At 54.2% G+C, this 25,934-nt stretch overlaps 1 protein-coding gene across 9 annotated transcripts in view; it reads left to right on the top strand.

The window, feature by feature from the left end:
- The window catches only part of SHANK2 (SH3 and multiple ankyrin repeat domains 2), a 688,443-nt gene that overhangs the window by 143,629 nt on the left and 518,880 nt on the right, over positions 1 to 25,934 (top strand). For all 9 annotated transcript variants that reach the window (XM_037733995.1, XM_037734000.1, XM_017515880.2 and 6 more), the window contains exons 5-8: positions 166 to 237; positions 1,856 to 1,964; positions 16,520 to 16,671; positions 19,201 to 19,368. In XM_037733995.1, coding sequence (XP_037589923.1) covers positions 166 to 237; positions 1,856 to 1,964; positions 16,520 to 16,671; positions 19,201 to 19,368 — 501 coding nt within the window. The remainder of the gene's footprint in view (positions 1 to 165; positions 238 to 1,855; positions 1,965 to 16,519; positions 16,672 to 19,200; positions 19,369 to 25,934) is intronic.

Raw genomic sequence — 25,934 nt, 5'->3', positions numbered from 1 at the left:
GGATGTTGTAGGCTCTGCAGTGCACATACGCGTCGTTTATTTAAAACTGGAAGAGTCTGCTGCGGGGTTCCCCGTCTTCAGTGACGTAGCCAAGGACGAGGCCCGTGTTTCCTCTGCACAGCCGTGTGAAGTATTGACTTGTTTCCTCTTCTGTTTCTGTGCCAGTTTCGATACAAGAAGCGGGTGTATAAACAAGCCAGTCTGGATGAGAAACAATTGGCCAAGCTCCACACGAAGGTATGCAGGGAGTGGGCTGTGACTTACATGCATGGCGTTCTCCTTGTTATCCAGGGGCACCTTCTGTGCATCTGATGTGGCGTGTAGCCGGGCTGGGAGGTCCAGGTGGACCGGTCCCCGTGGTGCGCGCTGCGGAGACCCACCTGGGAGGCAGCAGGGGCTGCTCAGCGCGGCTGTGGGGGCTCAGGGAAGTGGGCAGATCCCGCCGGCTGCTGCAGAGAGGTTCAAAAGCAGTGGCTCTGAAGGCAGTGGGGTTTGGACGCACGGCGTGGTGGAGGGGAGGGGGTCCATGCTGAGCACCGTGTTGGTTTTCCGCTGTGGTTGCTTCAGGATAAACTTGTTAAAGTGCTGTTGACATAACGGCACTGAAGTTCGGCTGCAGGTGAGCAGCAGGGGCGTGGCGTGGAGCGTTCAGACCCCAGCTGAAAGCACTGTGCCTCGAGCTCACAGTTCCAGATAAGACGTTCACACCACAGACACCCCGCTCTTTCTCAGGGTGCTGTGCACGCCAAGGAGGAGGCCTGGAGAGTGGGGGCTGAAGCCTAGGGTGTGTGGGCAGGGCGCTTTGCTTAACCCACACGAGGAGGAACCTGTAATCCCAGGAGGCTTTTGTCCTGGCCCCTGGTGCTGTTCTGGAGCAGGGTCCCACAGCATTCCCTGCAGAGCACGGGTGGAGAGTCATGGCAGCTGCCCAAGGCACTTCCCTTCCCAGGCCCTGATGCTCTCCAGGTGAGCTTACCAGCAGCTGCCGGCTCACCAACAGGTTTCTCAGCCAGCAGGATATTCTGGGTTTTTGTTTTGCTGTCCCCTCTTCTTATATAAGATGGATGCAAGGATTCTCTTTTTTATTTGCTTGAGACGGAGTCTTGCTCTGTCGCCCAGGCTGGGCAACTTATAGACAACAGAAGTATGTCTCTCACCATTCTGGAGGCTGGAAGTCTGAGATCGTGGCATCAGCAGGGTCAGTGTCTGGTCAAGACCCAGTTCCTAGTTTGCTGTCTTGCTGTGTCCTCACATGGAGGGAGGGACGAGGGAGCTCTCTGGGACCTCTTTTGTAGGGACATTAATCCCATTCACAAGGGCTCACCCTCCTGACTTCATCACCTCACAAAGGCCTCACCTCTCAATGCTATTATTGGAGATTATTAAACTTATGAATTTTGGGGGGACACACCCATTAAGTCCATAGCACAAGGAAGGTGAACAGTGAGGGGATTTTGAACATTCATCCAGGACAAGCCGATTGCAGTTGCCACGTGCCAGGCACTGTGCTCAGCTCCAGGAGCCTCGGGACCTGCAGTGGGCCCTGGTGAGGGGGGGTCTCCCGAGTCACCAGTCAGGAATTTTCCCAGAGCCTGGAAAGAGATTTCTTTTTCTTTTTCTTTTTTGAGGCAAGTTTTGCTCTGTTGCCCAGGCTGGAGTGCAGTGACATGAACACAGCGCACTGCAGCCTCTGCTTGGGCGATCCTCCTGCCTCAGCCTCCCAAGTCACTGGAATCACAGGCCTGTGCCACCGTGTCTGACTTTTTAATTTTTTTGTAGAGATGAGGTCTCACTTGTTGCTCGGGTTGGGACGTTTCTCATACAGATGTTTCCACTGTATTATTTTTCCTTTTAGACCAATCTGAAGAAATGTATGGATCACATTCAGCATCGTTCGGTGGAGAAGATCGCCAAGATGCTGGACCGAGGCCTGGATCCCAATTTCCACGACCTGGAGACGGGAGGTGGGCACTCGCTAGAGGGGACCTTACCAGGCTTTACGGAAGCATAGAAAGGGTCACCCTGCTGCTCAGGCTACCCGTGAATAATGTGGCAGTTGTGTTTTACTTGGTTTTGCTTGGTGTTTAAAGACGCGTTCTCACTCTCCTCTGGCTTCTTGGTTGGACGGGGCTGAGCCCATCTTTCCTGTGGGGCATCCTCAGCATCTCCCATGGGTCCTGGAGCATGGTAGGTGCTCAGTGCAGAGTTGCTGAGGAAGTGAGTGAGCGAATGAATGAGCAGATGACAGACATGCTGCTGTGGGCCAGCCTCTGGCACACGGATCTTTGGACGACACGTATGTTTGTAAAGGCGGAGGATGTGCGTTTCCACCTCCCTCTGGGCACGGGCAACCCAGCAGACAGGCATCTGCACACACACGTCTTGTTCACCTGCGGGAACCTACATTCCTCGTGCACGCGGGCCTCTAAGCATCTGTCGGGAAAGACAGCCCACGCCCTTGCTGGTTCCTCACCTGGGCAGTCTTGCAGCATGACTGCCCAGGGCACCGTAGGGCTCAGCGGCAGCCCCCACCTGCACTTGGCATCAAGAGCAGCCCCTAGCTGTGATAGCCAGCAGTTGATCTCCAGACAGTCCCACTATCCTGGGTGGGGGCACCGTCAGCCCAGCTGACAGTCCTTTGCCAGCAGGGCACCAGCTGGAGTAGGCAGGCAGAGGTTAGGTACTTATGGAGAACCAAGAGCAGCAGAGGTGAGGGTCTCCTTATGCCCGCTCAGGAGGGCTACCCTGGCCCTGGGCTGGGAACTCTCCTCCTGGACTCCGGGCAGTGGGGACCTCCCTTCCCTCTTGTCTTGGGTGTGCCAGCCCTGTTCTCAGCCCCTGCATGGTGTAGTGCCATTGTCACATACTTGTGTCACACCTCAAAAATACTGAGTACATGACAAATGTGTTTGTCAACTGAGGAATCTGATTTCTCGTCGTTTGTGGGAGCCTCCTGGGACCTCTGAACGCCGGCTGGGGAGCCTGTTGGGCGTGAATCCAGCCTGCACAGCTCGGTCTGAGCACTGCTGCGGGACCATCCTTGCCTCTATGCAATTGTCTGCGTCTCTTAGGTTTCCCTGTGAGCAGCAGGAGAAGCCGGCCCGGGCTTGTGGCTGCTGGCGGCTTTGATGCCTGTAACGTTGGGAGGTGGGACTGCATGAGTGCAGCTCAGATGGGACAGAGTGCACCCAGGGGTGGGGACGGGAAGGGAGGTGAGTGCCTGGCTACAGCTGAGCACGCCTGAGACCCTGCGCCGATCCTCCATGAGGCAGGGAAGCTTGGGGGCCTGCGTGCAGGGGAGTGACGTGGACAAGCCCAGGCTTTCGCTGAAGGCGTGGGCAGTCCTGGCCAGTGGCACGGAGCAGGAGGCTGAGCTGGGCTTGTGTTAGTGGGGACTCTGGAAAGAAGGAGGGGGGAAAGGGAGTGATGGGGACAGGGGCCTGTGGGGGGTGGGGGGGTGGAGTCCCTATGCCTGCAGGGCATCTGGGGGGGCCCTGCAGGGCTTGATCTTTTGTTGGCGGTGGCCCTTGGCTGTGGAGGTGGCAGGGGGAGGAGGAGAGGAGCTGAGCTGGGAGCAGAGAGGCCTAAGCCTGGCCATGGTGGTGCCACGGAGGGCGTGCAGGTCCGGAGGAGGCTCAGGCGGGCCCTGGCCAGCTGGCCTTCCCTGATGTGGATGCGTTTCATGCTGTGCTGATGTGGCAGCTTCTCTTCGGCACCAGCTCCCGGCTCTGTGAGGGCACGAGCCCTTTCCATCTGAGGCTGTGGAAGTAAGCGGACCCAGGAGCTCCTGAGCATGACCTTGACCCTCCAGGCATATCCTGGGCAGTCTGCATCCCGAGCTCCTGACCCGGATTCTCCCTGGAGGCAGCCTTTGGCTGCGGCTCACACCACCCTGGCAGAGCCGCTTATGTCTTCATCCTGGCTGTGTCTGGGGCTGTTTCTGATGCCACTGTGGGGGACTGGGCAGCCTGGTCTCGCTTTGACCTGGCCAGCAGTAGGGGAGGCTGGGGGGCTCCCCCCGAGCACTCTACTCCCCTCTGCCAATATGTGTCCCCTGTAACCGGCCCCCGTCCTGAGCCGGGCCCCCAGCCCCCTGCTTCTTTCGCCTGACTGTTGGTGTTCTCGACTTTAAGGTTCTGAAATGACTGTTACTCCATCTGCGGCTAAAAGCACATAACGCAGACTCCGAAACAGCCATTGCTCTGGGCCCTGCCTAGCGTACAAAGTGCTGCCAGAGTTCTGGATCAGGCTGGTGCCAAAGCAGAAAGTGCACGGTTGTGAGCAGCTGTGGAGCAGTGAAATTAAAGGAGAGAAAGCCCTGACCGCTTTCCCCAGAACTGAGTGGAAGCAGCTCGGGAGCCTGATCCGTGGAGACAATGAAATTTCAGAATATTTCATGTTCTGAAATATTCCCACGACGACAGGCCTCTGGGCTGGGTTACTGATGAGAAAGACCAAACCCAGAGAAGACACAGGAACCCCTCCTGTCATCAGCTCCCTGTTAAGTGGCTCATGGTGAAGGACAGGCATTCTAGAGTCTCCAGCAAAGGCAGATACCAGCGGGGCCAGGGCCTAGGACAGGGCCCCAGTGGGTCTGGTGCCTGGGGACGGAACGCATAGGGGGCGGAATGCGTGGGGGGCAGAATGTGTGGGGGGCGGAATGCGTGGGGGGCGGAATGCGTGCATGCTGTCTTACGGGACGCTCCCCTGCCCCTCCCAGGGAGATGGTGACCACACGTAGGCGGGGAGTTTATTTGGTTTTGGTTTTGGCCTTGACGGAAATCATTGCTTCTTTTCTTTTCCCTTTTTTTCTTTTCCTTTTCTTTCCTTTCCCTTCCCTCCCTCCCTCCCTTCTTCCCTTCCTTTCATCTTCTTTCTTTCGACAGAGTTTCCCTCCGTAACTCAGGCTGGAGTGCGCTGGTGCAATCTTAGCTCACTGCAGCCTCAACCTCCCAGGTTCAAGTGATCCTCCCACGTCAGCCCCCCAAGTAGCTGAGACTTGAGGGATGTACCATCACGCCAAGCTGTTCTTTGTAGATTCGGGGTTTTGCCATGTTACCCAGGCTGGTCTCAAACTCCTGAGCTGAAGTGATCACCAGCCTCGACCTCCCAAAGTGCTGGGATTACCGGCGTAAGCCACGGTGCCTGGCCTCTGCCGTCCCCTTCCCTCCCCTCCCCACTTCTTGAGACAGGGTCTCCCTCTGTCACCCAGGCTGGCCCGATCACAGCTCACTGCAGCCTTGACCTCCTGAACTCTGAGTTGATCCTCCCACCTCAGCCTCTGGAATAGCTGGGACTACAGGCATGTGCCATCATACCTGGCTAATTTTTGTATTTTTTGTAGAAATGGGGGTCTCCCTATGTGACCCAGGCTCGTCTTGAACTCCCGGGCTCAAGCGGTCCTCCCAACTCAGCCTCCTGAAGTGTTTGGATTACGGGCATGAGCCCCTGAGCCTGGCTTCTTATTTTCAGTTTTAAAATATAAAGCAGAATTATAGGATCAGTTCTCCCCCGCTGGTGGCCAGATGGTAGTTTTATGAATCAGTTTTTCCTGTTGCAGTAGCTGATATTCCTTTATCAAGGAGAGCGTTCTCTACCCTGCCTCCCTTCTGTGAAATTAGCAGAGCTGAATTTTTAGAGCAGTTTTAGGCTGACAGAAAATTGACTAGAAGTACCGCGAGTTCCCATATTGACCCCTTCCCCAGTTTCCCCTGTTAGTAACATCTTTCTTTAGTGTGTGATGCCTGTGACAATCAGTGACCCAGTAGCGATCCTAGAGTCCAGAGCTCACATGAGGGGTCCACGCTTGGTGTTGACCCCAGCAGCGATCCTAGAGTCTGGGCTTACACGCTTGGTGGTGTACGTTCTGTCAGTTTTGCCAGATGTCCCGTATCCAGCGTCACAGTATTGCAAAGATCAGCTTCACTCCCGAGGACTCCTCTGTACCTCGTTCGTCCCTCCCTCCCCTGAGCCCCTGGCAGCCACTGACCCCTTCTTTTCTTTTCTTTTCTTTTTTTTGAGACTGAGTCTCACTCTGTCTCCCAGGCTGGAGTGCAGTGGCACAATCTCAGCTCACTGCAACCTCCGCCTCCTGGGTTCAAGCGATTCTCCTGCCTCAGCCTCCTTAGTAGCTGGGATTACAGACGTGCACTGCCCTGCCTGGCTAAGTTTTGTATTTTTAGTAGAGAAGGGGTTTCACCATGTTCGCCAGGCTGGTCTTGAACTCCCGACCTCAGATGATCTGCCGGCCTCGGCCTCTCAAAGTGCTGGGTGAGCCGCCGCACTCGTCCTCACTGGCATTTTCGCTGTCTCTATAGTTTGGCCTTTTCCAGAATGTCCCGGAGCTGGAATCTTACAATCGCACAGTGCTTTTGGGATTGGCTTTGTTCATTTGGCAGCAGGCATGGAAGGGGCCTGCAGGCCTGTTCATGGCTTGGAAGTGCGTTTCCTTTTGGCACTGGATAACGTTCTGTTTCCGACATACCGCCGTTTGCTTATCTGCTTGCCTCCTGAGGGGCATCAACGCTGCTTCCACCTTTTGGCGATTGTGGGGAAAGCTGCCATGAACACCGTGTGCAGGTTTTTGTGCAGATAAAACTAACAGTGATCATACACAGCGGCATTTTTTGTAAGGCCAAAAAAATTATTTATGGCAAGTAAAAGGGGAAAAGGGGTAACTAAGGCAGAAAGTTCTGGAATGAAAGGCCGAGTGCAGACCCACGGCTCAGCTCCAGACAGTGGAGTTAGCCCTGGCCTGCACCACCCACCCCCCTACTTCTGCGCCTGCCCCCAGTGTGTCAGGAATTCTCACTTGTTTTTCTACATCAGGAGGGAAACCAGCAGTGCTGATGGAGGGCCTGGAAATGGGGACCCAGGGTGAGGAGGGAAAAGAGAAAAGTGAGCCGTGGTGGGTGCTCCCAGAAACAAAGGCAGCTGCGGGCAATTCCAGGACAAGGCCCATGGCAACCTCAGGCACACGCAGGGTGTGTGAGTATCCAGGGGACAAGCTCAACACGCACTCCGGTGAGAGGCCGGAACCCAGCGTTGCCAGAAAAGACACCACCTTCGCTTTGTGTCTGTCAAGGCAGAGTGGGAGGGACACCTGTGCATCCTCCTGACTGAAACACAGACAGCACCCGGCCACACGGCTGACTGCTAGAGACACGGGGCTCCAGAGGTGCAGGACGGGGGTCCCTGTGTTGGGACCGCAGACGTGACCCTTCTGATGCCCGGCTCCGTGCCAGGCCATGGAGAGCCCCCAGAGAGCAGACTCTAACCCCTGCCTCTCCGCAGGTGGCTGTGTGGAGACCAGGTTAATGAACCTCTCTCAGCTTCCATCCTCTTGTCTCCTAAATTGGATGATAACACGTAGGGGGCGGGAAAACGTGAGCATCAAATGAGCCATGTGGTGGCATTAGGCCGTTTCCACATTGCTATAAAGGAATAGCTGAGACTGGGTAGTTTATGAAGAGGGGAGGTTTCATTGGCTCTCGGTTCTGCAGGCTGTACAGGAAGCGGGTGGCTCTGCCTCTGGGGAGGCCTCAGGGAGCTTTTACCCATGGCGAAAGATAAAGGAAGGGAGGGTGGATTGCGTGGCAAAAGCAGGAGAGAGAGACAGAGAGAGAGAGAGAGAGAGAAGCAGGTGCATTGCATGGCAAGGGCAGGAGAGAGAGGGGAGCAGGTGCATGGCATGGCGAGGACAGGAGAGAGAGAAGCAGGTCCATTGCATGGTGAAGGCAGGAGAGAAAGAGAGAGAGAGGAGCCATACACTTTTAAACAATCAGGTCTTGCAAGAATTCACTCCCCGTTGCCAGGACAGCACTGGGAAGGGATGGTGCTAAAACATTTGCGACAAATCCGCCCCATGATCTGGTCACCTCCCTCCAGGCCCCACCTCCAACCCCGAGATTACAGCTCCACATGAGATTTGCGCAGGACACCCATCCAAACTGTATCCGTGGTTAAGCCTGTGGGGTATGCGTCACCCTTAATAGAGTTTCCAGAATGTTCCCGTTATCAGCATCAACTACGGCACCTGCTGTGCAGCTCGGTCAAGGTCGTTTTCTCCTGGTTTTGGACGCAGAGGGGGAGGGTTGGCTTTGGTGGGCTTGCTCCAGGAAACAGGCATGCTGACCAGTGTGTCTGGATTTCCTGGGATGGCCCTGGTTTTAGCATTGAATGTCCCATGTCCTGGGAAGCCTCTTGGTCCCAGGGAGACTGGCACTGTCACCCACCCTTCCAGTAATAAGGGCACTTCGGAGTGACAGCTGCAGTCTACCAGTGACCCGCTGTGCTTCAGGAGCACACAGGGCCTTGCCGGGCCTCAGCTCTGTAATCAAGCGGGGTCCCCTGCGGGCACCACTGTCCTGGGAAGAACCAGAAGTTCTGAGAGCCCAGCTGGGCGGCTGCTAGGGCTGACGGCAGCGTCCCCCACACTGTTATACCCTAACCCCCTAGGTGATGGCGTTAGGAGGGTGGGGCCTTCGGGAGACGATGGGCTCCTGGGAGCCGAGCCCTTGTGAATGGGATTAGCACCCTTACAAAAGCAGCTGAGGCGCGCCCTTGCCCCTTCCACCCTGTGAGGCCACAGCAAGAAGGTACCATCTGTGAACCAGGTAGCCAGACACCAAATCTGACAGTGCCTTCATCTTGGACTTCCGGTCTCCGGAACCATGAGCAGTGCATGTCTGTCACTTCTAAGCCACCTAGACGCCGAGATCTTGTTACCGCAGCCCAGTCTAGGCCAGTCCCCGAGTCACCAGGGAGGGCAGAGGCAGAGCCGGGCTCCGCTTGCCCTCAGGAGTCCCTGCTCTCAACTCCTGGGGGAAAAGGCAGTGGGGCGAACAGGGGTCTCTTCGCCTGAGCCAGCCTGGCTGGACATGGGCGCTGTAGGTGGGCCCAGGTGGGGGACGAGCTGGCTGGGCGTGGACGCCGCAGGCAGGCCTAGATGGGGGATGAGCTGCCCACATTCCCACCTTCCCTTTGGGTGTCAGTGGCAGCCTGGGCGTGTTCCCATCCCATATTTTAGCCTCTCCACAGCGAGTTTGGTGACTTCTCAAAGTCACCGGGGAGTGAGAGAGTCTGTGCTTAGAGTTGAAAGCAGCCTTTTTGCTGAGCTCAGGAAATGCCACCATGCTCAGACTCGGACCCCGTGCCCTGGGCCGGAGCAGAGGGAAGCAGCCCCTCCAGACTGAGCACTAAACCCAGAGGAACGACCTGTCAATCAAAACAAAACAGGCTGTGTTATTGCGGGCCACTCTCTGGTACCTGTTCTAAATGTAAATTTTATTAAGTAACGATACTGAAAGTAGTGTAAAAAAAAAAATGCAGACTTCCCCCACCAGCGTCTCAGGGCCCCTCTCCTGCTGTGGTTGGAACCTCTGAGATGAGACGAGCTCTATTTCTAAGCCCCGAACGGGAAGCGAAGGTGACAGTTTGAACACAATTCAGGCTGGTGCTTTTATCTTGTCTCCAAATTTGAGAGAAGTCTTGGGCACCACCAAAGAGGTCTGATTAATAAAGCTAGAAATGCCTTTCGACTTGCTAAGTGTATCTGGATGAGCAGTAAAGTAGAGATGGCTCCTTTATGGAGCCAGATTCCACGGAGCACCTGTGGTGTGTCTGGACCTCACTGATGAGATCTGGTTGCCGAAGCAGTTTCCAGGGCCGTGGTGCCTGCATTGCCTATCAGGCTGCACTCCGCCAGTCCAGCCACCCCCAACCCCGGCTCCTCATCTTGCTGCTGTAGCTGTGTCATGGGGAGCCCCCTCCCAGCTCCCACCCCATGCAGGTAGGAGGGCCCCAAGGACATTCTAGGCCCTGGTGCACTGAGCACCTTCAGGCCACCATCTTGAAGAACAGAAGGGGCTTGTTTGATGTGTGCGATGTCTGAGCAGTCTCACCTTGGCCCCTGAATGAGTCACCGAATGCAATTCCCCAGAACTAACAGCGCCGGGGAATGTGAGGCAATTCAGAATATGGTTCCGGAACCTTGTAAACCTCCGTCTGCGGAGGGTGAGAGGTGCCCAGATTACCCAGTGCTGACGAAGGCGGCTGGAAGACTCCGAGCAAATAACTCCCTTTGCTACCAGTGAATGTATATGGTGCCTTTGGTTTGTCTGGTACAGTTCCTCATAAAAAGAGACCTGTCTTTAAGGGTCCAATTATTTCAAACACAGCATCTCATTATTTTGGTGTTTCTCTTAGGTATACCCGCCGTGTTCCGAAAGGGAATCTCGGTGACTCCTAGATGGAAAATGCAGCAGAGGGAGTGGTGAGGGCGAGGGTGACACAGAGGCAGGGGCCAGGGTCTGCAGGAGCCTGTCTCGGCGTCTGGGACAGAGGCTAGTTTTAGGTTGACAGAAAAAACAGGCGGACGGTACAGAGACTTCCCCCAATGCACTTGGACTCCCGGCTCCCCTGTTATGGACAGCACACACTGGTTTCGGGCATTTGTTGCCGTGGCTGAAATCCGTAGTTTAGATGAGGGTCTGTTCTTGGTGCTGCTCACGTGTGTTGGGGCAGATGCATGCTGTGCTGTACTCACCGTTACAGAATCGTGCAGCGTAGCTTCCGTACCCCAAAACTCTTCTGTGCTCCACCCGTCCATCCCTCCCTTGCCCGCTAAGCCCTCACAACCACCGATCTTTTTATGTATTTATTTTTAATTATTTTTTTCTTTTTCACTTTTTTACAAACTCCTGTGTCGAGGGCCGAGTTTCAGGAGATGGCAGCAAGGGAGCTGTTCTGCTACACTTGAAAACCCCGACCCAGAGCCAGGTCGTGTACGAACGGTTTAGCGCCAGGTTTTCCACGAACGTGCGTTGTGTGACGGACGAGGGGGCAGCCGCCTTTCCAGCAGCACCCTGTTTCCCAGGATGAGGGCCACTCCGCACCGGCCACGGATCTTTTCACTGGCTCTGTAACTTCGCCCTTTCTAGAATGTCATCGAGTTGGAATCTCACGGCACGCAGCCGTTTCTCCGCTTCGTTCATTTGGCGATATACGTTTCAGTTTCCTTCATATCATGTCGAGGTTTGACTGCCAGTCTGTCTTTAGTGTTGTATGACATTTTGCTGTCCGCAGGTGCCACGGTTTACGTATCCATCCAACTACCGAAGGACCTCTGGATTGCTCGCTGTTTTTGGCAATGATGAATAAAGCGGCTCTGAACACTTGACATTCAGATTTCCACGTGGACATCAGTTTTCAACTCATTCAGGGAGACACCTGGGACTGGGGTGCCGGATTACAGGGGAAGGGCATGTTTAGCTTTGCGGCAGCTTGCCAAACCGCCTTCCAAAGTGACTGTGCCATTTTGCGTTCCTCCCGGCAGTGATGAGAGTTTCGGTTGCTCCACATCCTCACCAGCATTTGATGTTCTAGATTTTCATCATTCTGAAAATTGTGTTGAGGTATTATTTCATTTTGAGATAGGATCTTACTCTGTCTCCCAGGTTGGAGTGCAGTGGTGCGATCATGGTTCATTGAAACCTTGGACGCCTGGGCTCAAGTGATCCTTCTGCCTCAGCCTCCTGCGTAGCTGGGACTTACAGGCATGTGCCACTGTGCTGGCCAAATTTTAAAACTTTTAGCAGAGAAGAGGTCTCATGTTGCCCAGGCAGGTCTTGAACTCCTGGGCTCAAATGATCCTCCTGCTTTGGCTTCCCAAGTGCGGCAGTTGCAGACATGAGCCACTGCACACAGCTTCTAATTATTGTTTTAATTCACAGTTCCCTGAAGACATACAATGTGGAGCATCTCCTGTATTTGTCTGCCATCTGAATATCTTCTGTTGTGAGGTATCCTTTTTTTTTTTTTTTTTTCTTTGAGGCAGAGTCTCGCGCTGTTGCCCAGGCTGGAGTGCAGTGGTGTGATCTCAGCTCATTGCAACCTCTGCCTCCTGGGTTCAAGTGATTCTCCTGCCTCAGCCTCAGCCTCCCGAGTAGCTGGGATTACAGGTGACTGCCACCATGCCCAGCTAATTTTTGTATTTTTAGTAGAGACAGGGTTTCACCATGTTGGTCAGGCTGGTCTCGAACTCCTGACCTCATGATCTTCCCACTTCAGCCTCCCAGAGTGCTGGGATTACAGGCATGAGCCACCCTGCCTGGCCCTGAGGTATCCTTTTAAATCTTTTGTCCACTTTTTAATTGGGTGCTTTGCTTTCTTGTTGAGTTTTAAGGGTTCTCTGTATTTTGGCTACAAGTACTTTATATGCTTTAAACAGATTTTTTCCTGCCAGTCTGTGAGCAGCAGAGCTTTTTTCTGTTAAATCCATTACCCTGCACAAAAGCCAGGAGGCATATTTAAACAAACTTTTCATTTTAGAGCAGCTGTAGATTTACAGAATAAGTGCGAAGACCGTACATAGAATTTCTGTTTATCTGATACTCAGCTCTCCCGCTTATCAGCCTCTCACCCCAGTATGTGCACTTCCCACAATTAGGGAACCAATATTGATCATTACTATTCACCGAAGACCACACTTTTCCCTTCTCCCATTAGCATTTACCTGCTAGTCCTTTTCTGTCCCCGGACCCCACCCAGGGTCCCATGCAGCATTCCCTGGTCCATCTCCCTGGGCGCCTCTGGACGGTGACTCTTTCCCAGGTGACCGTTTCTCGTTGGTGATGACCTGGACGGTTCACAGGAGGACTGGTCAGGCGTTTGGAGGCCTCTGCAGCCCATTGATCTTGGATACCAGGATACACCTAGGAACACACACACGGGCATACACACAGGCATAGAGGCCTACACACACACACACAGGCGTGCACACACACAGCATGCACACACATATATTCATGCACACACAGGTATGCACACAGGCTTACACACGGGCATGCACACATGTACAGGCATGCACACAAACACACAGGCATGCACACACAAAGACATGCACACAGGCTTACACACACAGGCATGTGCACACACAGGCATACACATGTACATACACAGGCATGCACTCATGCACACAATTGTACACAGAGGCGTGCAGGCATGCACACATACATAATCGTGCTCATGCTCCAGCCTGCGGTGCCCTGTGCCCGCTGGGTGGCAGCAGCTGTCTCACACACTCAAACTCCTCCTGCCTCTCCCCCCCGCCCGCCACCCCCAGCCCCGTTGCTTTGCCACCTCCCAGTGTCAGGACAGGCGGCCATGGCTAGCGCCCTCCTGCTGCGCTTCCAGGAGCCCTCACATCTCACCCTTTTGAAGCGCGTCCTGCTCATCCCTGGAGCCAACAGGCTGCGGGGCAGCTTCTAGTTGGGGTGCTCTGCATGTCTCTGAGGTTATCTCGGAATACTATAGGCGTTTCTGCTCCCACCCGTTGTTCACATTGAGGGATACTGGGGCCACTTCGGAGGTGATGCTTGTGAAGGTTCCAGTCTATTTTTAAAGAAATTTCAAAATGCACAACCTGAGGAGTATGCTTGCGAATTAAGGTGCCAGACAACCGTGTGGGTCCCAAGCTCATAAGTGGAGCGATAATGCGGTCCCTGGGTATACAGACGGGGCAGCACTGTGATATCTGTCCCTGGTGTATTGCTAATCCACCAGCATCTTCTTGGAGGTGATTCCATCAGCCCCAAATGTGGAACCGCAGCAGATGTGTTCTTTGCAAATGTGGTGGCTAAGCCAGGGAGGGAAGAGGGGGGTCTCCTGACCTCCCCAGGGTGGGTCCCAGCCAGAGGTGGACATGCAATTCTGGAACATGATTTGAGGAGGGGTTGCGAAACCCTGGAGAAGCCTGCCACTTGTCATTGGGTGGTCCTGGAAGTCACAAAGGACCAAAGCTTCCCATCCTGCACGGGAGACACAGCCATTAACAGGGTGGGATCGTCGTCTCTGCCGCCGTGTTTCTGCAGCCTCCTTGAATCGCCCAGCACCAACCAGCAGGGCGTGGCTCAGCTGCAGGCGTCTGTAATTCCGAGTCAAAAGTCAGGATTCAAACCTCCCATCTGTCTTACCGCTTGCCACCAGCTCTCTCTGAGACAGCGTTCTCATTGATAAAATGGTATGAGCTGAGGTTATCAGCTATGAAAATTACAGGTTAATTTAAAATATCTTTTTTTTTTTGAGACGGCGTTTCACTCTTGTTACCCAGGCTGGAGTCCCATGGTGCGATCTTGGCTCACCTCAACCTCTGCCCCCTGGGTTCAGGCAATTCTCCTGCCTCAGCCTCCTGAGTAGCTGGGATTACAGGCACGCGCCACCATGCCCAGCTAATGTTTTGTAGTTTTAGTACAGACGGGGTTTCACCATGTTGACCAGGATGGTCTCGATCTCTTGACCTCGTGATCCACCCGCCTCGGCCTCCCAAAGTGCTGGGATTACAGGCGTGAGCCACCGCGCCCGGCCTAAAATATCTTTTTTTAAAAATCTACTTTGGAATGCCTAACTTCCTGCGTTGGACATGTGGGAACAGTCAGATGGGAAAGAAAATCCTGGCTGTTTTGAAGGCCAACCTTGCCCCGAACACGCATCACACACTCACTAAGTTGCTGTAAGATCTGAATCTTCAGCGTCAGTACTGGTGGCTTTGGACAGCCCAGTCTTCCCAAGCCCTTCCAAGACCAGTCACTTCCCTGACTGTCCTCCTTCCCATGGTGGCCTTTTTGGTCCAAGGAATAAACCCCTCAAACACCCTCAGATACTTGTGCTTCAGCCTGGATGCTGCCAGGGAAGAGGCAGAGAATGAGGGGCTGACTGCTCCTCTCTCTAGCAGGCAGGGTCACTGTCACCCCTTGAGTTTGCTTTTCTCTGGCGTCTGCCCCATTTCCCTGATCTTTGCCCACATGAGGAACTCTGGCTGTGTTCCAACTGGTCACAACCCCCATACCCTTGCTGGGCCTTCCTTGCCTTGTAGCTGTTTTCTGTGCAAGAAACATCCTCCACCACCACTGAAGTCTCTTAGTTGGCCCAGAAAATTCCTATTACTCTTGGCCGGGTGCAGTGGTTCATGTCTATAATCTCAGCACTTTGAAGGGCCGAGGTGGGTGGATCCTGGCCAATATGGTGAAACCTCGTCTCTACCAAAAATACAAAAATTAGCCGGACATGGTGGCAGGCACCTGTGGTCCCAGCTACTCGGGAGGCTGACGCAGGAGAATTGCTTGAACCCGGGACGCGGAGGTTGCGGTGAGCCCAGATTGCGCCACTGCACTTCAGCCTGGGTGACAGAGTGAGGCTCTGTCCCCCTACCCCCTGCAAAAAGGAGAAAATTTATATTTTTCTTTAAAACTTCTGCATCAGGAAGGGTATACAACAGAGTCACGTGCCATGACATTCATTCACGAGAGCGTTGTTCCTGGTTGGGGAAGGCAGGAAGCCTACTTTCCACCTCAGGAGAGGATGAATGAGGAGGCCGGCATGTTTATGCCCGGCACACTCCTGGCATGGAGAGGTTAAGCCTGTGCGCCTCCCCATGAAGCACCAAGTTGCAGGGTGGTTACTGGGGTGAACGTTAGAAGTACTCAGAAGGGTACTCATTTATGGATAAATATGCGTCAGAATTTAAAACAGGTGGGATGGTCAGTGTTCACCCACGAGGCCGTTGTCCTTTCTGGGATGGAGGGGGACAGGATGGGGTGAGAGCTCAGCAAGACCCCGCCCTGTGGAAGCCATCCTGTCTTCCATCACTGGGATGTGCTTCAAGGCCCAGTGACTATTCACGGCGGGTGCTTCCCAGTCACGGGAACTTGCGGGTTGTCATGGCACTCTGCACTTTTCTGGACTGTTATGAGCCTCTCAAATGAACCACAGCAAAATCATCTACCTTGCTTAGCAGTGGCCACAGTGGGCACCTCAGGAAGATGAAGAGTGAACGGGAAGATTCGCTGTAGTAGATACTGACGTCCTTAGCCATGGCGAGCTGCAGACTGATCCAGGGTCATCTGCACGGGACCCTTGTCCCTGCAAAGACAGATGGCATCCTTCTGTCTGCTGGGCTCCTGCCCTGCCCCCTGGGTCATCCTGCATCTCGCTGGTGAAGGAAGGTTTCTGCTTGCTCAGGTTGGGAGCTCCGGGTCTCCGTGTCTCATTTGTGTTTGTGCTCCTGCAGCCGGTTACTGGCGTCTCCCAAGGTACCCGTAAATGTTGTGACATTGAATGAGGAAAGGCGGAGTGTGCGCCTTTCCCGACTCTCATGAAGGGTTGAGTCTGTCACTGCTTCTGTAAGGGAAGCCCCCCGATGGTACCACAGGGTTCTGTGTGTTCAGAGGGAAGGGCACGGGGGGAGCCTCTTGGGCTTGTGGCCCCCACAGCAGTCCTGTGGGGTCCCAGCCTCTGCCACTGCTGCGATCTGCACATGACCCTGCGTGCCATGGCATTGCACAGGAGTGCCCGAGCCACACGGCCCTCCTGGACTCTCCGGGTTCCCGGGTGGTGGGAGCTGTAAACACCCTGGAGGTGGAGTGGGGGTCAGTTCTTTCAGCTTCATTTTGGGCCTTAGAGATGGCTGTGTGAGCAATGTGATAAACGTTGGTTCTAAAGTATGTGTGTTTGGGTTCCTCAGAGACCCCCCTGACCTTAGCCGCGCAGCTGGACCACTCCGTGGAGGTCATCAAAACTCTCAGAAACGGTGGGGCTCACCTGGACTTCCGTGCCAAAGATGGGATGACCGCCCTGCACAAAGCTGCCCGAGCGAGGAACCAGCTTGCCCTGAAGGTAAACCTGGGGCCCGTCTGACGTGGGTGCTGCCCCCCGCCCTGTCTGATCCCATAGTGCCCACCCTGGGGTCTGTGCAGGGTGTTGCGTCCGGAGCTTGGAACTGCAACCAGGCTCAGGTTTCCCTGTCCTGTCTCCCAGGTGTCATTGCTTTCGGAATTTATGGTTCATAAGAACTCATCTCTTACCAAGAACCAGCTCAGTCGGGAGACCCTCACCCAGGCAGGCTGAAGGTATAGAGAGGCAGACACCCAGATAATACAACAGAGTGGCTCTATCCTGGGGACCAACAGCCTGAGAGCCTGCGAGGCTGACAGCTCTCCAGGACTGAAGGCCCTGAGCAGAGATCCATCCATGCATTGATTTGCTCTTTGATAGGTGATTCTTATTAATATACAGGTGTTCTATGTATACATATAATTCAGGAATATACCAGGTAGGCAGCTGTTACCTGTCTACCACTAATTACAAACTAAAAGTAACTTCCACAAGGGAGCCATGGGGGCAGGGTAAACTTAATGTTTCTCAACAATCTTTCACCTTCTGTTCAGTCAAGGGACTTGTGTTTTCAACCCATAAGGCCAGTGCTGAATCCCGACCCCGTCCACAGCAGGAGGCTGCAGGCCCAGCGGCAGGTCCCAGGGAGCCTGTCGTGCTGTGGGTTCCATGCCTCACCTTGCCCTGCTGCTGTCTTTGTGCTCCATGCCCCTGCCTTATGCTGCACCCACATCGGTGCCTCTGAACAGGGTGGTGCACGCCCAGGCATTCTCCACCAGAGCCCATGCCAGCAGGGATGGGATGTGCCACTGCAGGGCGACCCCCAAGATGGGGGCCTCTCTCTCCGTAAAGTCCCAGACTTTCACTTCATTTCAGCTGCACCCCTTCTGTTAATGTATGAGTCCATTCCCGTATTGCAGTAAAGAAACGCCTGAGACTGGAATAATTTATAAGAAAAGGTTTCATTGGCTGACGATTCTGCAGGCTGTTCAGGAAGCTTCCAGTCATGGTGGAAGGTGAAGGGGGAGCAGGCAGTTGATGTGGCCAGTGTGGGAGGAAGACAGAGAGGAAGGAGGTGCCACGCTTTTATACAGTGGATCTTGTGAGCACTCACGAGAGCAGCACCAAGCGGGTGGTGTCAAGCCATTCATGAGAATCCGCCCCCGTGACCCATCACCTCCCACCAGGCCCCACCTCCAGCATTGGGGGTTACGATTTGAACTGAGATTTGGGTGGGAATGAGGGTCCGTTGGCTTCCTTGGAAATCAGGAGTGTTCTTGAAGGTGCAATGCTTGCTGGGTTCACCACCCTCCACGTATGGATTGAGGTGTTCTTCCAGATTGAGGAGATCTCCCGGGTGGAGGTGGTCTCCTGGGTCGAGGTGGTCTCCCAGGTTGAGGTGGTCTCCCGAGTTGAGGTGGTCTCCCAGATTGAGGTGGTTTTCTGGGTTGAGGTGGTCTCCCGGGTGGAGGTGGTCTCCCGGTCGAGGCGGTCTCCCGGGTCGAGGTGGACTCTCGGGTTGAGATGGTTTTCTGGGTTGAGGCAGTCTCCCAGGTCGAGGTGGTCTCCCGGGTCGAGGTGGTCTCCCGGGTCGAGGCGGTCTCCCGGGTCAAGGCGGTCTCCCGGGTGGAGGTGGTCTCCCGGTCGAGGCGGTCTCCCGGGTGGAGGTGGTCTCCCGGGTCGAGGTGGACTCTCGGGTTGAGATGGTTTTCTGGGTTGAGGCGGTCTCCCGGGTGGAGGTGGTCTCCCGGGTCGAGGTGGATCCTCGGGTTGAGATGGTTTTCTGGGTTGAGGCAGTCTCCCAGGTCGAAGTGGTTTTCTGGGTTGAGGTGGTTTTCTGGGTTGAGGTGGTTTTCTGGGTTGAGGTGGTCTCCCGGGTCGAGGCGGTCTCCCGGGTGGAGGTGGTCTCCCAGTCGAGGCGGTCTCCCGGGTGGAGGTGGTCTCCTGTTCAAGGCGGTCTCTCAGGTGGAGGTGGTCTCCCGGTCGAGGCGGTCTCCCGAGTTGAGGTGGTCTCCCAGGTTGAGGTGGTTTTCTGGGTTGAGGGGGTCTCCCAGGTTGAGGCGGTCTTCCGGGTTGAGGCGGTCTTCCGAATTGATGTGGTCTCCCGGGTGGATGTGGTCTCCCGGGTGGAGGCGGTCTCCCGGGTGGAGGTGGTCTTCCACTGGGTGTGTAGGTTACACAGTGCATCTTCTCTCTCTGGGGTAAATGTTGTCGTTGCTGTATTGCTGCCCAGGCCACACCACGAGCACACAGCACTGACCAGGCCGGGTACGGGTCTGTCTGAGTGCTGCAGGTCTCCTCGCCTGCCCTGCCTTTCTGGGCACTGTTTGGTGTTTCAGAACTAGAAACCTGGCTGTCTAAAGTTATACCCTTCTTAATTCCAGGGAGCCCTGGAGAAGCACTGGGACCTCAGGGTGTGGGTAGCCTCGGCCCGGGCGAGGGGGGTCCTGGTGCTTCTTTCTTGATCGCCTCACTCTGTGCAAAAAGGGTCATGAGACCAACAATGACAGCTCCCGATTTTATTTTTCCTAGACCCTTTTAGAGCTTGGCGCATCCCCGGATTATAAAGACAGTTACGGCCTCACCCCGCTGTATCACACGGCCATCGTCGGGGGCGATCCCTACTGCTGCGAGCTTCTCCTGCACGAACACGCCATGGTGTGCTGCAAGGACGAGAACGGCTGGCACGAGATCCACCAGGTGCGTGGCCGCTCCTCCGCGCTGTGTCCCCAGGAGCCAACCTCCCCCTCTCCTCCCATCCCCCGGACCAGCGGGGTAGCCTGAGGGTTAGATTGTGCCTTGCGGACTTTTGTTTGGCCTGCCCAGAATTCGTAAAAATATGGGCATTAAACATGCTTTTAAAATGTGAATGTTAGGGTTTGAAAACAGACACATTTGCATAGAAATAGACATTTCTGACTTCTCTGGAGAAACTCATTAGGCAAGGCTGATGAGTTTTTGCCCAGCAGGAGTGCCTGGCAGCTGTGGGGTGGACGCCCCCTTTCCTAGGAGCCCTAGCCTCTCCAGGTTCCCACTCTCCTGGCAGGGCAGGATACCAGAAAGCCCCGGTGTTTTCTGAGCGCAGGGGAGCCCCAGGAAGGCCTGATGTCCATACACAAGGGGCATGTTTTTCAGACCCCACCTTGCAACTAACAGTTGAGTTAGGACATAGGTCAACTGTGGTCTTGGCAAGAAACAGACTTCACCTGCTATGTTCAGTGAAAAGTCTTTAACTGATCAGGTGGACATGTGGACAGGGTTAAAGGCTGAGGCCCCCACAGATGAGCAGTCTTGGGGAGCCATCAGCACCCGTGAGCTGACAGGCAGGGAGAGAAGATGGTGCTTCTGGGAGCAGTAGAGCTGGGCTGAGGAGGGAGCCTACAGACCCATATTGGGGAGGACTCAGGGAAGGAATACTTGCCTTTCTTTGCTTGGCTGAGCCCCGCCAGAGTGGGAGGTCAGTGAGAGAGCCCAGTGGTGCAGGCTGGAGGCCAGGGTCTCCAGGCAGAGGGGTGAGGTGGGTCTGGGAGAGCTGATGGGGCCTGTCCACCCAGGAGGTCAAGAGGAGGCTCTGGCACAGCAAGGGGAGGTCAAGGACAGAGGGCCCTGGGCTGGTTTCTTACTTGGTCCTCTATACAGTGACTGCCATGGCTTCTCAGGCTACCTGTGTGTTTTCCTCTGCCTTCGCCACCTTATGCACCTATAAGGGGACTTATGCACCCTGCCCACTGTGGTCAGAGTGGGCAGCGGGGGTACCAGCAGGCCCCACCCTCCCTGGCCTTTCTTGTGCTAGGTCAGTTCTGGTTCATTGTCGGCCCTGCAGCCTGGAAAAGCCCCTATTCCTGCTGAGGTGTGAATAGGGATCAGTGCAGCTGCTCAGGGCAGCCCCAGGCCCACACCCGGGCAGAGCCCTCAGGAGAGGAGCAGTAATGACCAGTCTTCAGAAGTCCTCCTCCCTGTACCTGTCGTGAGATTTCTTGTGATTCTTGTGCTTTTCTTTATGAAAAAGGAAAATAACTTTCCCCTGTGATCATTAATTTTATGCATCAATTTGGCTAGGCCATAGCTCCTAATTGATCAAACAGTATTCTAGATGTTGCTGAGGTGTTTTTTTTTAACATGAGATTAACATTTTAAATGAGTAGGCTCCAAGTTAAGCAGATGACCCTCCATAATGTGGGTGGGCCCCATCCAGTCAGTTAAAGGCCTTAAGAGAAAAGAGACTGAGATCCCAAGGAAGAAAAAATTCTGCCAGAAAAAGATTTCAGATTCCCACTGAACTCTCCCTTGGGTCTCCAGCCTGCCCTGCAGTTTTAAGACTTACAGCCTCCACAATTGCATGAGCCAACTCTTTAAAATACTTCTATCTTAAATTTTATGTGTCTATTTTAAACTTTAAATTTTAAAAAATTCTCTGTATATATGCGTATATAACATGTAAGTATATACATGTGTGTGCACGCGCGCATGTGCACACACACACGCACACGTTCTGTTTCTTCTGGAGAACCCTGGCTAATACACCCCTGAATGTAGAAGCTGCAGGGTGAGTTCTTGCAGACCACTGGGGAGGTTTCTGGGTTGGGGAGCTGCCCCCTCCCTCAGTCTCCTGCCCTGCCCTCACTTTGTCTCTAGTGGAAACTGGCTGGTGTTTCTGCTCTCTCCTTGTTTCCTCTTCCTTCCTCCCCTGACCTCTTCTCTCTTCATCAACCAATGGTTCCAGCCCCAGATGCCCCTGCCTCCTCAAGTCTCATGTGGTCTCTGCCTAACAGCTGCTGGCCCCAGGGATAAGACTGAGTTGTGAGTCTCTAAGAGTCGTGGACACTGGGGATGTCCCTCCTGCCTGGTCAAACGGAGAATGAGTTACGTGTCTTGTTCTCAGTCAACTCTCAGTCGGTGATTTTACGTGGATGGAACTGTCATGTGATGTCACTTGATGATACCGTAGAAGCAGCTCACTGATGTTTCTGTATTCAGGGCTGATACGGTTCTCCAGAGAAACAGAACCTGTGGGGTGTGCACGTGCGTGCATGCATGCATGTGTGTGTGTGTGCGTGCGCGCGTGTGTGTGTACAGATATAGACCCAGGGAAAAGTCGATGGCACTGCATGGATCCCCTTTGTCTCTGGCAGAATCTCTTCCTCTTCAGGGGACCTCAGTCTTCTTTCTCTTAAAGCCTTTAACTGATTGGCTGAGGCCTTTCCACATTATGGAGAATCGCTGACTTTATTCAGAGTCTCCTGATTTTGTGAGCAGTCACTGACCTCATGAAGATGGGAGCGCCCCTGGAAGAGGAGCGTTAAGTTCAGGTTTCCTTTCATGAATTAGCCCCTCTAGGCACATGAAAGAGGCTCCTCTTTGTAAAAATAGTCAAATGCGGCCAGGCGCGGCATCTCACGCCTGTAATCCCAGCACTTTGGGAGACTGAGGCAGGCGGATCACCTGAGGCCAGGAGTTCAAGAGCAGCCTGGCCAACATGGTGAAACCCTGTCTCTACTAAAAATACAAAAACATCAGCCGAGTGTGGTGGCGTGCACCTGTAATCTCAGCTACTCAGGAAGCTGAGGCAGGAAAATCGCTTGAACCCCAGAGACAGAGGTTGCAGTGAGCCGAGATTGCACCACTGCACTCCAGCCTGGGCGACGAGAGTGAAACTCCTTCTCAAAAAAAAAAAAAAAAAATTAGCCAAATGCATATATGAATGCCTCTTGAATTAGTGTTTTCCGGATGTCTCCTCCCTTTAGGCATCGGTGCTCTGGTTGCTTTGCTGATTTTTCCTTTTGAGCTCTGAAAGTGTGAGCGCAGCTTTAAACCTCCTAAAATGTGGAGTAGTTCACTGAGCCCCAAATCCAGCCACCAGCCCTTTTGCCAGAATAGCTGCTGTGTTTCTACCTTGGGGATTCCTGGAGCTCCGTCCCTGCCCCTCCCGTTCCCCCACCTCTTTCCTTTTTGCTGCCCTCTCCCAACCAGGCAAATGTCTCCATCTCTGGGCCCATATCTCCAGCCAGCCCTGGGATGGAGGTGACGGTGGAGGCTGCCGGAAGCCCTGGCTGTCAGTCACTCACTGCAGCTCTCAGCTGTGACTCCTGCCTGAGGCCCTGTGCTTGCATTCAGAGCCTCGCTGACCCCATGCCACCCAGCCACCTTGGTCCGGAGGCCTGAGTCTGTGCCAATGCACTGGGACCTCGAAGTTGTAAGCCCCTGGGCGGTGCACCTGCTCCTGCCTCAGCTTGGAAAATGCAGAGCAGGGTTTGGAAACCCAGCTGGGTGCGTTCACTGCCCTCTGGTGGTCCACTCCCTGTTCAGGAAAGGCCTGTAAAGCCATCTTCTCCCCTGCTGAGGAACCTCAGTGATGCGTGTGAAGCGGCTTTGCCTTCGCGAGCCTCGTCCCCTTCATCTGCAGGGTCCTTGTGTCTATCGGAGCAGATAAGGGATGGACTCAGGTGCCCTGCACAGGCCTGCAGGAGCAGCAGGCAGCACTGCCCACCTCCCGGATCATCCTCAGCAGCAGTCACATTCCCCGCCAAGTGGCTGGGTAAATGGCACTGCGAGGGTCCCAAGTCTGTCTCTGGCAGAATCTCTTCTTCTCTGGGGACCTCAGTCCTAAGACCTTCAAGTCACTGGATGGGGCCCAGTTCACATTATGGAGAATCATCTGCTTAACTCAAAGTCTACATACATACACACACAAACACACACACACACACACACACGTGTGTATTTTTGAGATGGAGTCTCACTCTGTTGCCTAGGCTGGAGTGCAGTGGTGCAGTCTCGGCTCACTGCAACCTCCGCCTCCTGGGTTCAAGTGATTCTCCTGCCTCAGCCTTCCAGGTAGCTGGGATTACAGGCACGTGCCACCACGCCTGGCTAATGTTGTACTTTTAGCAGAGACTGGGTCTTCTTTCTTTCTTTTTTTTAAAGAAGGTTCGCTCTTACTACCCAGGCTGGAGTGCAATGGCGCGATCTCAACTCACCACAACCTCTGCCTCCCAGGTTTCTCCTGCTTCTCCTGAAGCACCTCTCCTGCCTCAGCCTCCCGAGTAGCTGGGATTACAAGCATGCACTACCATGCCCTGCTAAGTTTTTATTTTTAGTAGATATGGGGTTGCTCCATGTTGGTCATGTTGGTCTTGAACTCCTGACCTCAGGTGATCCGTCTGCCTTCCAAAGTGCTGGGAATACAGGAGTGAACCACCACGCCCAGCCCGAAGTCTATTGATTTTGAGAGCTGTCGCTGACATTATTAAGACAGCAGTGCTCCTGGAAGAGGAACATTTAATTTCAGATTCCCTTTCATGAACGAGCCCTTCAAGCACATGACAGAGGCTTCTCTTTGTAAAAATGGCCAAATGTGTGTAGGACCCATAGCAATTTAGGGGCACCCATTGTCCTGAGCTGCTTTAATTGCACCGTGATTCTGTATCCTCAGAGCAGCCCTAGCTGGTTACTTCTCATTGCTCTTTCTCCTATGAGTTAACAGGCCCAGAGAGGGCAGGCAACTTGCCCAAGGCCACGGAGCAAGCAGTTGTCTGAGCTGGGTTCCCTCCCGACCTGCGTCATACCTAAGCCCGGTTCTCTATGCTGCCTGTAAGACTCTCACATCCAAACCACTCACAGCATGTTGGTGGCAGCAGAAGTTGAAGGGGATCTCACTGGGCCGTGCCTGGGTCTGCCCTCTGGGGAGAAGCACCTCCGAGCTCTCAGCCTGCTGGGCTCTGCATTTAAAGTCTGTGCCTCCCTTCTAGCACCTGGACAGTGGACAGCTCTGTCCTGGGGCACTGGCTGCTCATGGTGGGGGAGAGCCTGTGAGGCCACAGCCAGGCCTGCTCACGCATGCTGCAGGCGCACTCCAGCGTTCTGCAGGCCGCTGCTTTCCCGTCATTGTCTCAGGCCGGGCGTAGGTGGCCGAAGGACGCATTTCAGATCCACCCTCCACTTCAAGCCGTGGGCAGACGCCCCAGCCCCACTGGATGATATTAGAAGAGCCCTATTGGAGCTCAGGTTGTCTGCAAATTGTCTTAAAAGTTTTAATTCAAATTACCCTTTTTTCTTATTACCAAAAAAGTACCCATGCATCGTGATAATCTTGGAAAAATACAAAGAAGTATAAAGAAGCAAGTTAGGGCATACCTCAATGCATTCCCGCAACCCAGGGTCATCAGGAGTCAGATTTGGGGGTATTCGTTCTGTATTTTCAAATGCTGAAGACTTTTACACCCACCGTGCAGCTTCACAGCAAGCCGGCCGTGGCCCGAGCAGGTGCGCTCCTGGAGAGGATGGCACTCGGCGAGGGATCCAGGCCCTGCGTTTCCATGTGCTGAGCCCCGGCGCCTGCCTAGGGGTGGAGCCTGGCTCCCTTCCTCCCTCTTCTTTGGGATGAGGGAATCTTCTCCTCGTGCTATCTGTTGGCCATATTCTGGCCTGGGTGTTATGCAGCCTGGGGTTGCTTTGCAACCCCAGTGCCCTGCCCTCTCTGAGCTTGTGTGCTAATCTCTCAGGTTGGCTGAGTCATAATGTGTAGAGCTCTGGAGACAGCTAGCAACAGAATTCACGTGAGGCACTTTCCGCATATGTGCCTGGCATAGAGCACTTGCTCAATAAATGTCCCCATCATCATTGTCATTGTCCCCACGTCATCATCACTGTCATCATCATGTATCTGCGCCTGACATCATCATTAGAAGTAATTAGGCGGCCAGCATTAGAAATAATACGTTGGGCTGGGCACAGGGACTCACACCTCTGCTCCCAGCATGTGGGAGGCTGAGGCAGGCAGACCACTTGAACCCAGGAGTTCAAAACCAGACCAGCCAACATGGCAAAACTTGTCTCTACCAAAAATACAAAAAGTAGTGGGGTGTGGTGGCACATGCCTGTAATTGCAGCCACTCGGGAGGCTGAGGTGGGAGGATCACCACCTGGAGCTGGAGGCTGCAGTGAGCTGAGATCACACCACTGCACCACAGCCTGGTCCACCAGAGTGAGACCCTGTTTCAGAAGGAAATAAACAATCCGTTATATTCAAAAAGCGCCGACCACATCTGCTTCCAGCTCCTCGTTTGATTTTGCCACCACCGTGTCATGGCTGTGGCATCAGTCTGTCTGGATGCTGTTACTGGCTGCTGTTTGTTATTTACCATATTTAAATGAAGAATGTCAGTCTTAAATAGCTTCAGGCCACAGTGACTTCTCCCCTCCTCCTGCTGCAGTCGCCCCCTGCCCACCCCGGCCAGATGCCCTCAGCTCTCCAGCCTTCCCAGACC

This window comes from Cebus imitator, unplaced genomic scaffold (genome assembly GCF_001604975.1).
Source record: "Cebus imitator isolate Cc_AM_T3 unplaced genomic scaffold, Cebus_imitator-1.0 Scaffold563, whole genome shotgun sequence".
Taxonomy (NCBI): domain Eukaryota; kingdom Metazoa; phylum Chordata; class Mammalia; order Primates; family Cebidae; genus Cebus; species Cebus imitator.
This window is presented reverse-complemented; position numbering and strand designations above follow the sequence as displayed.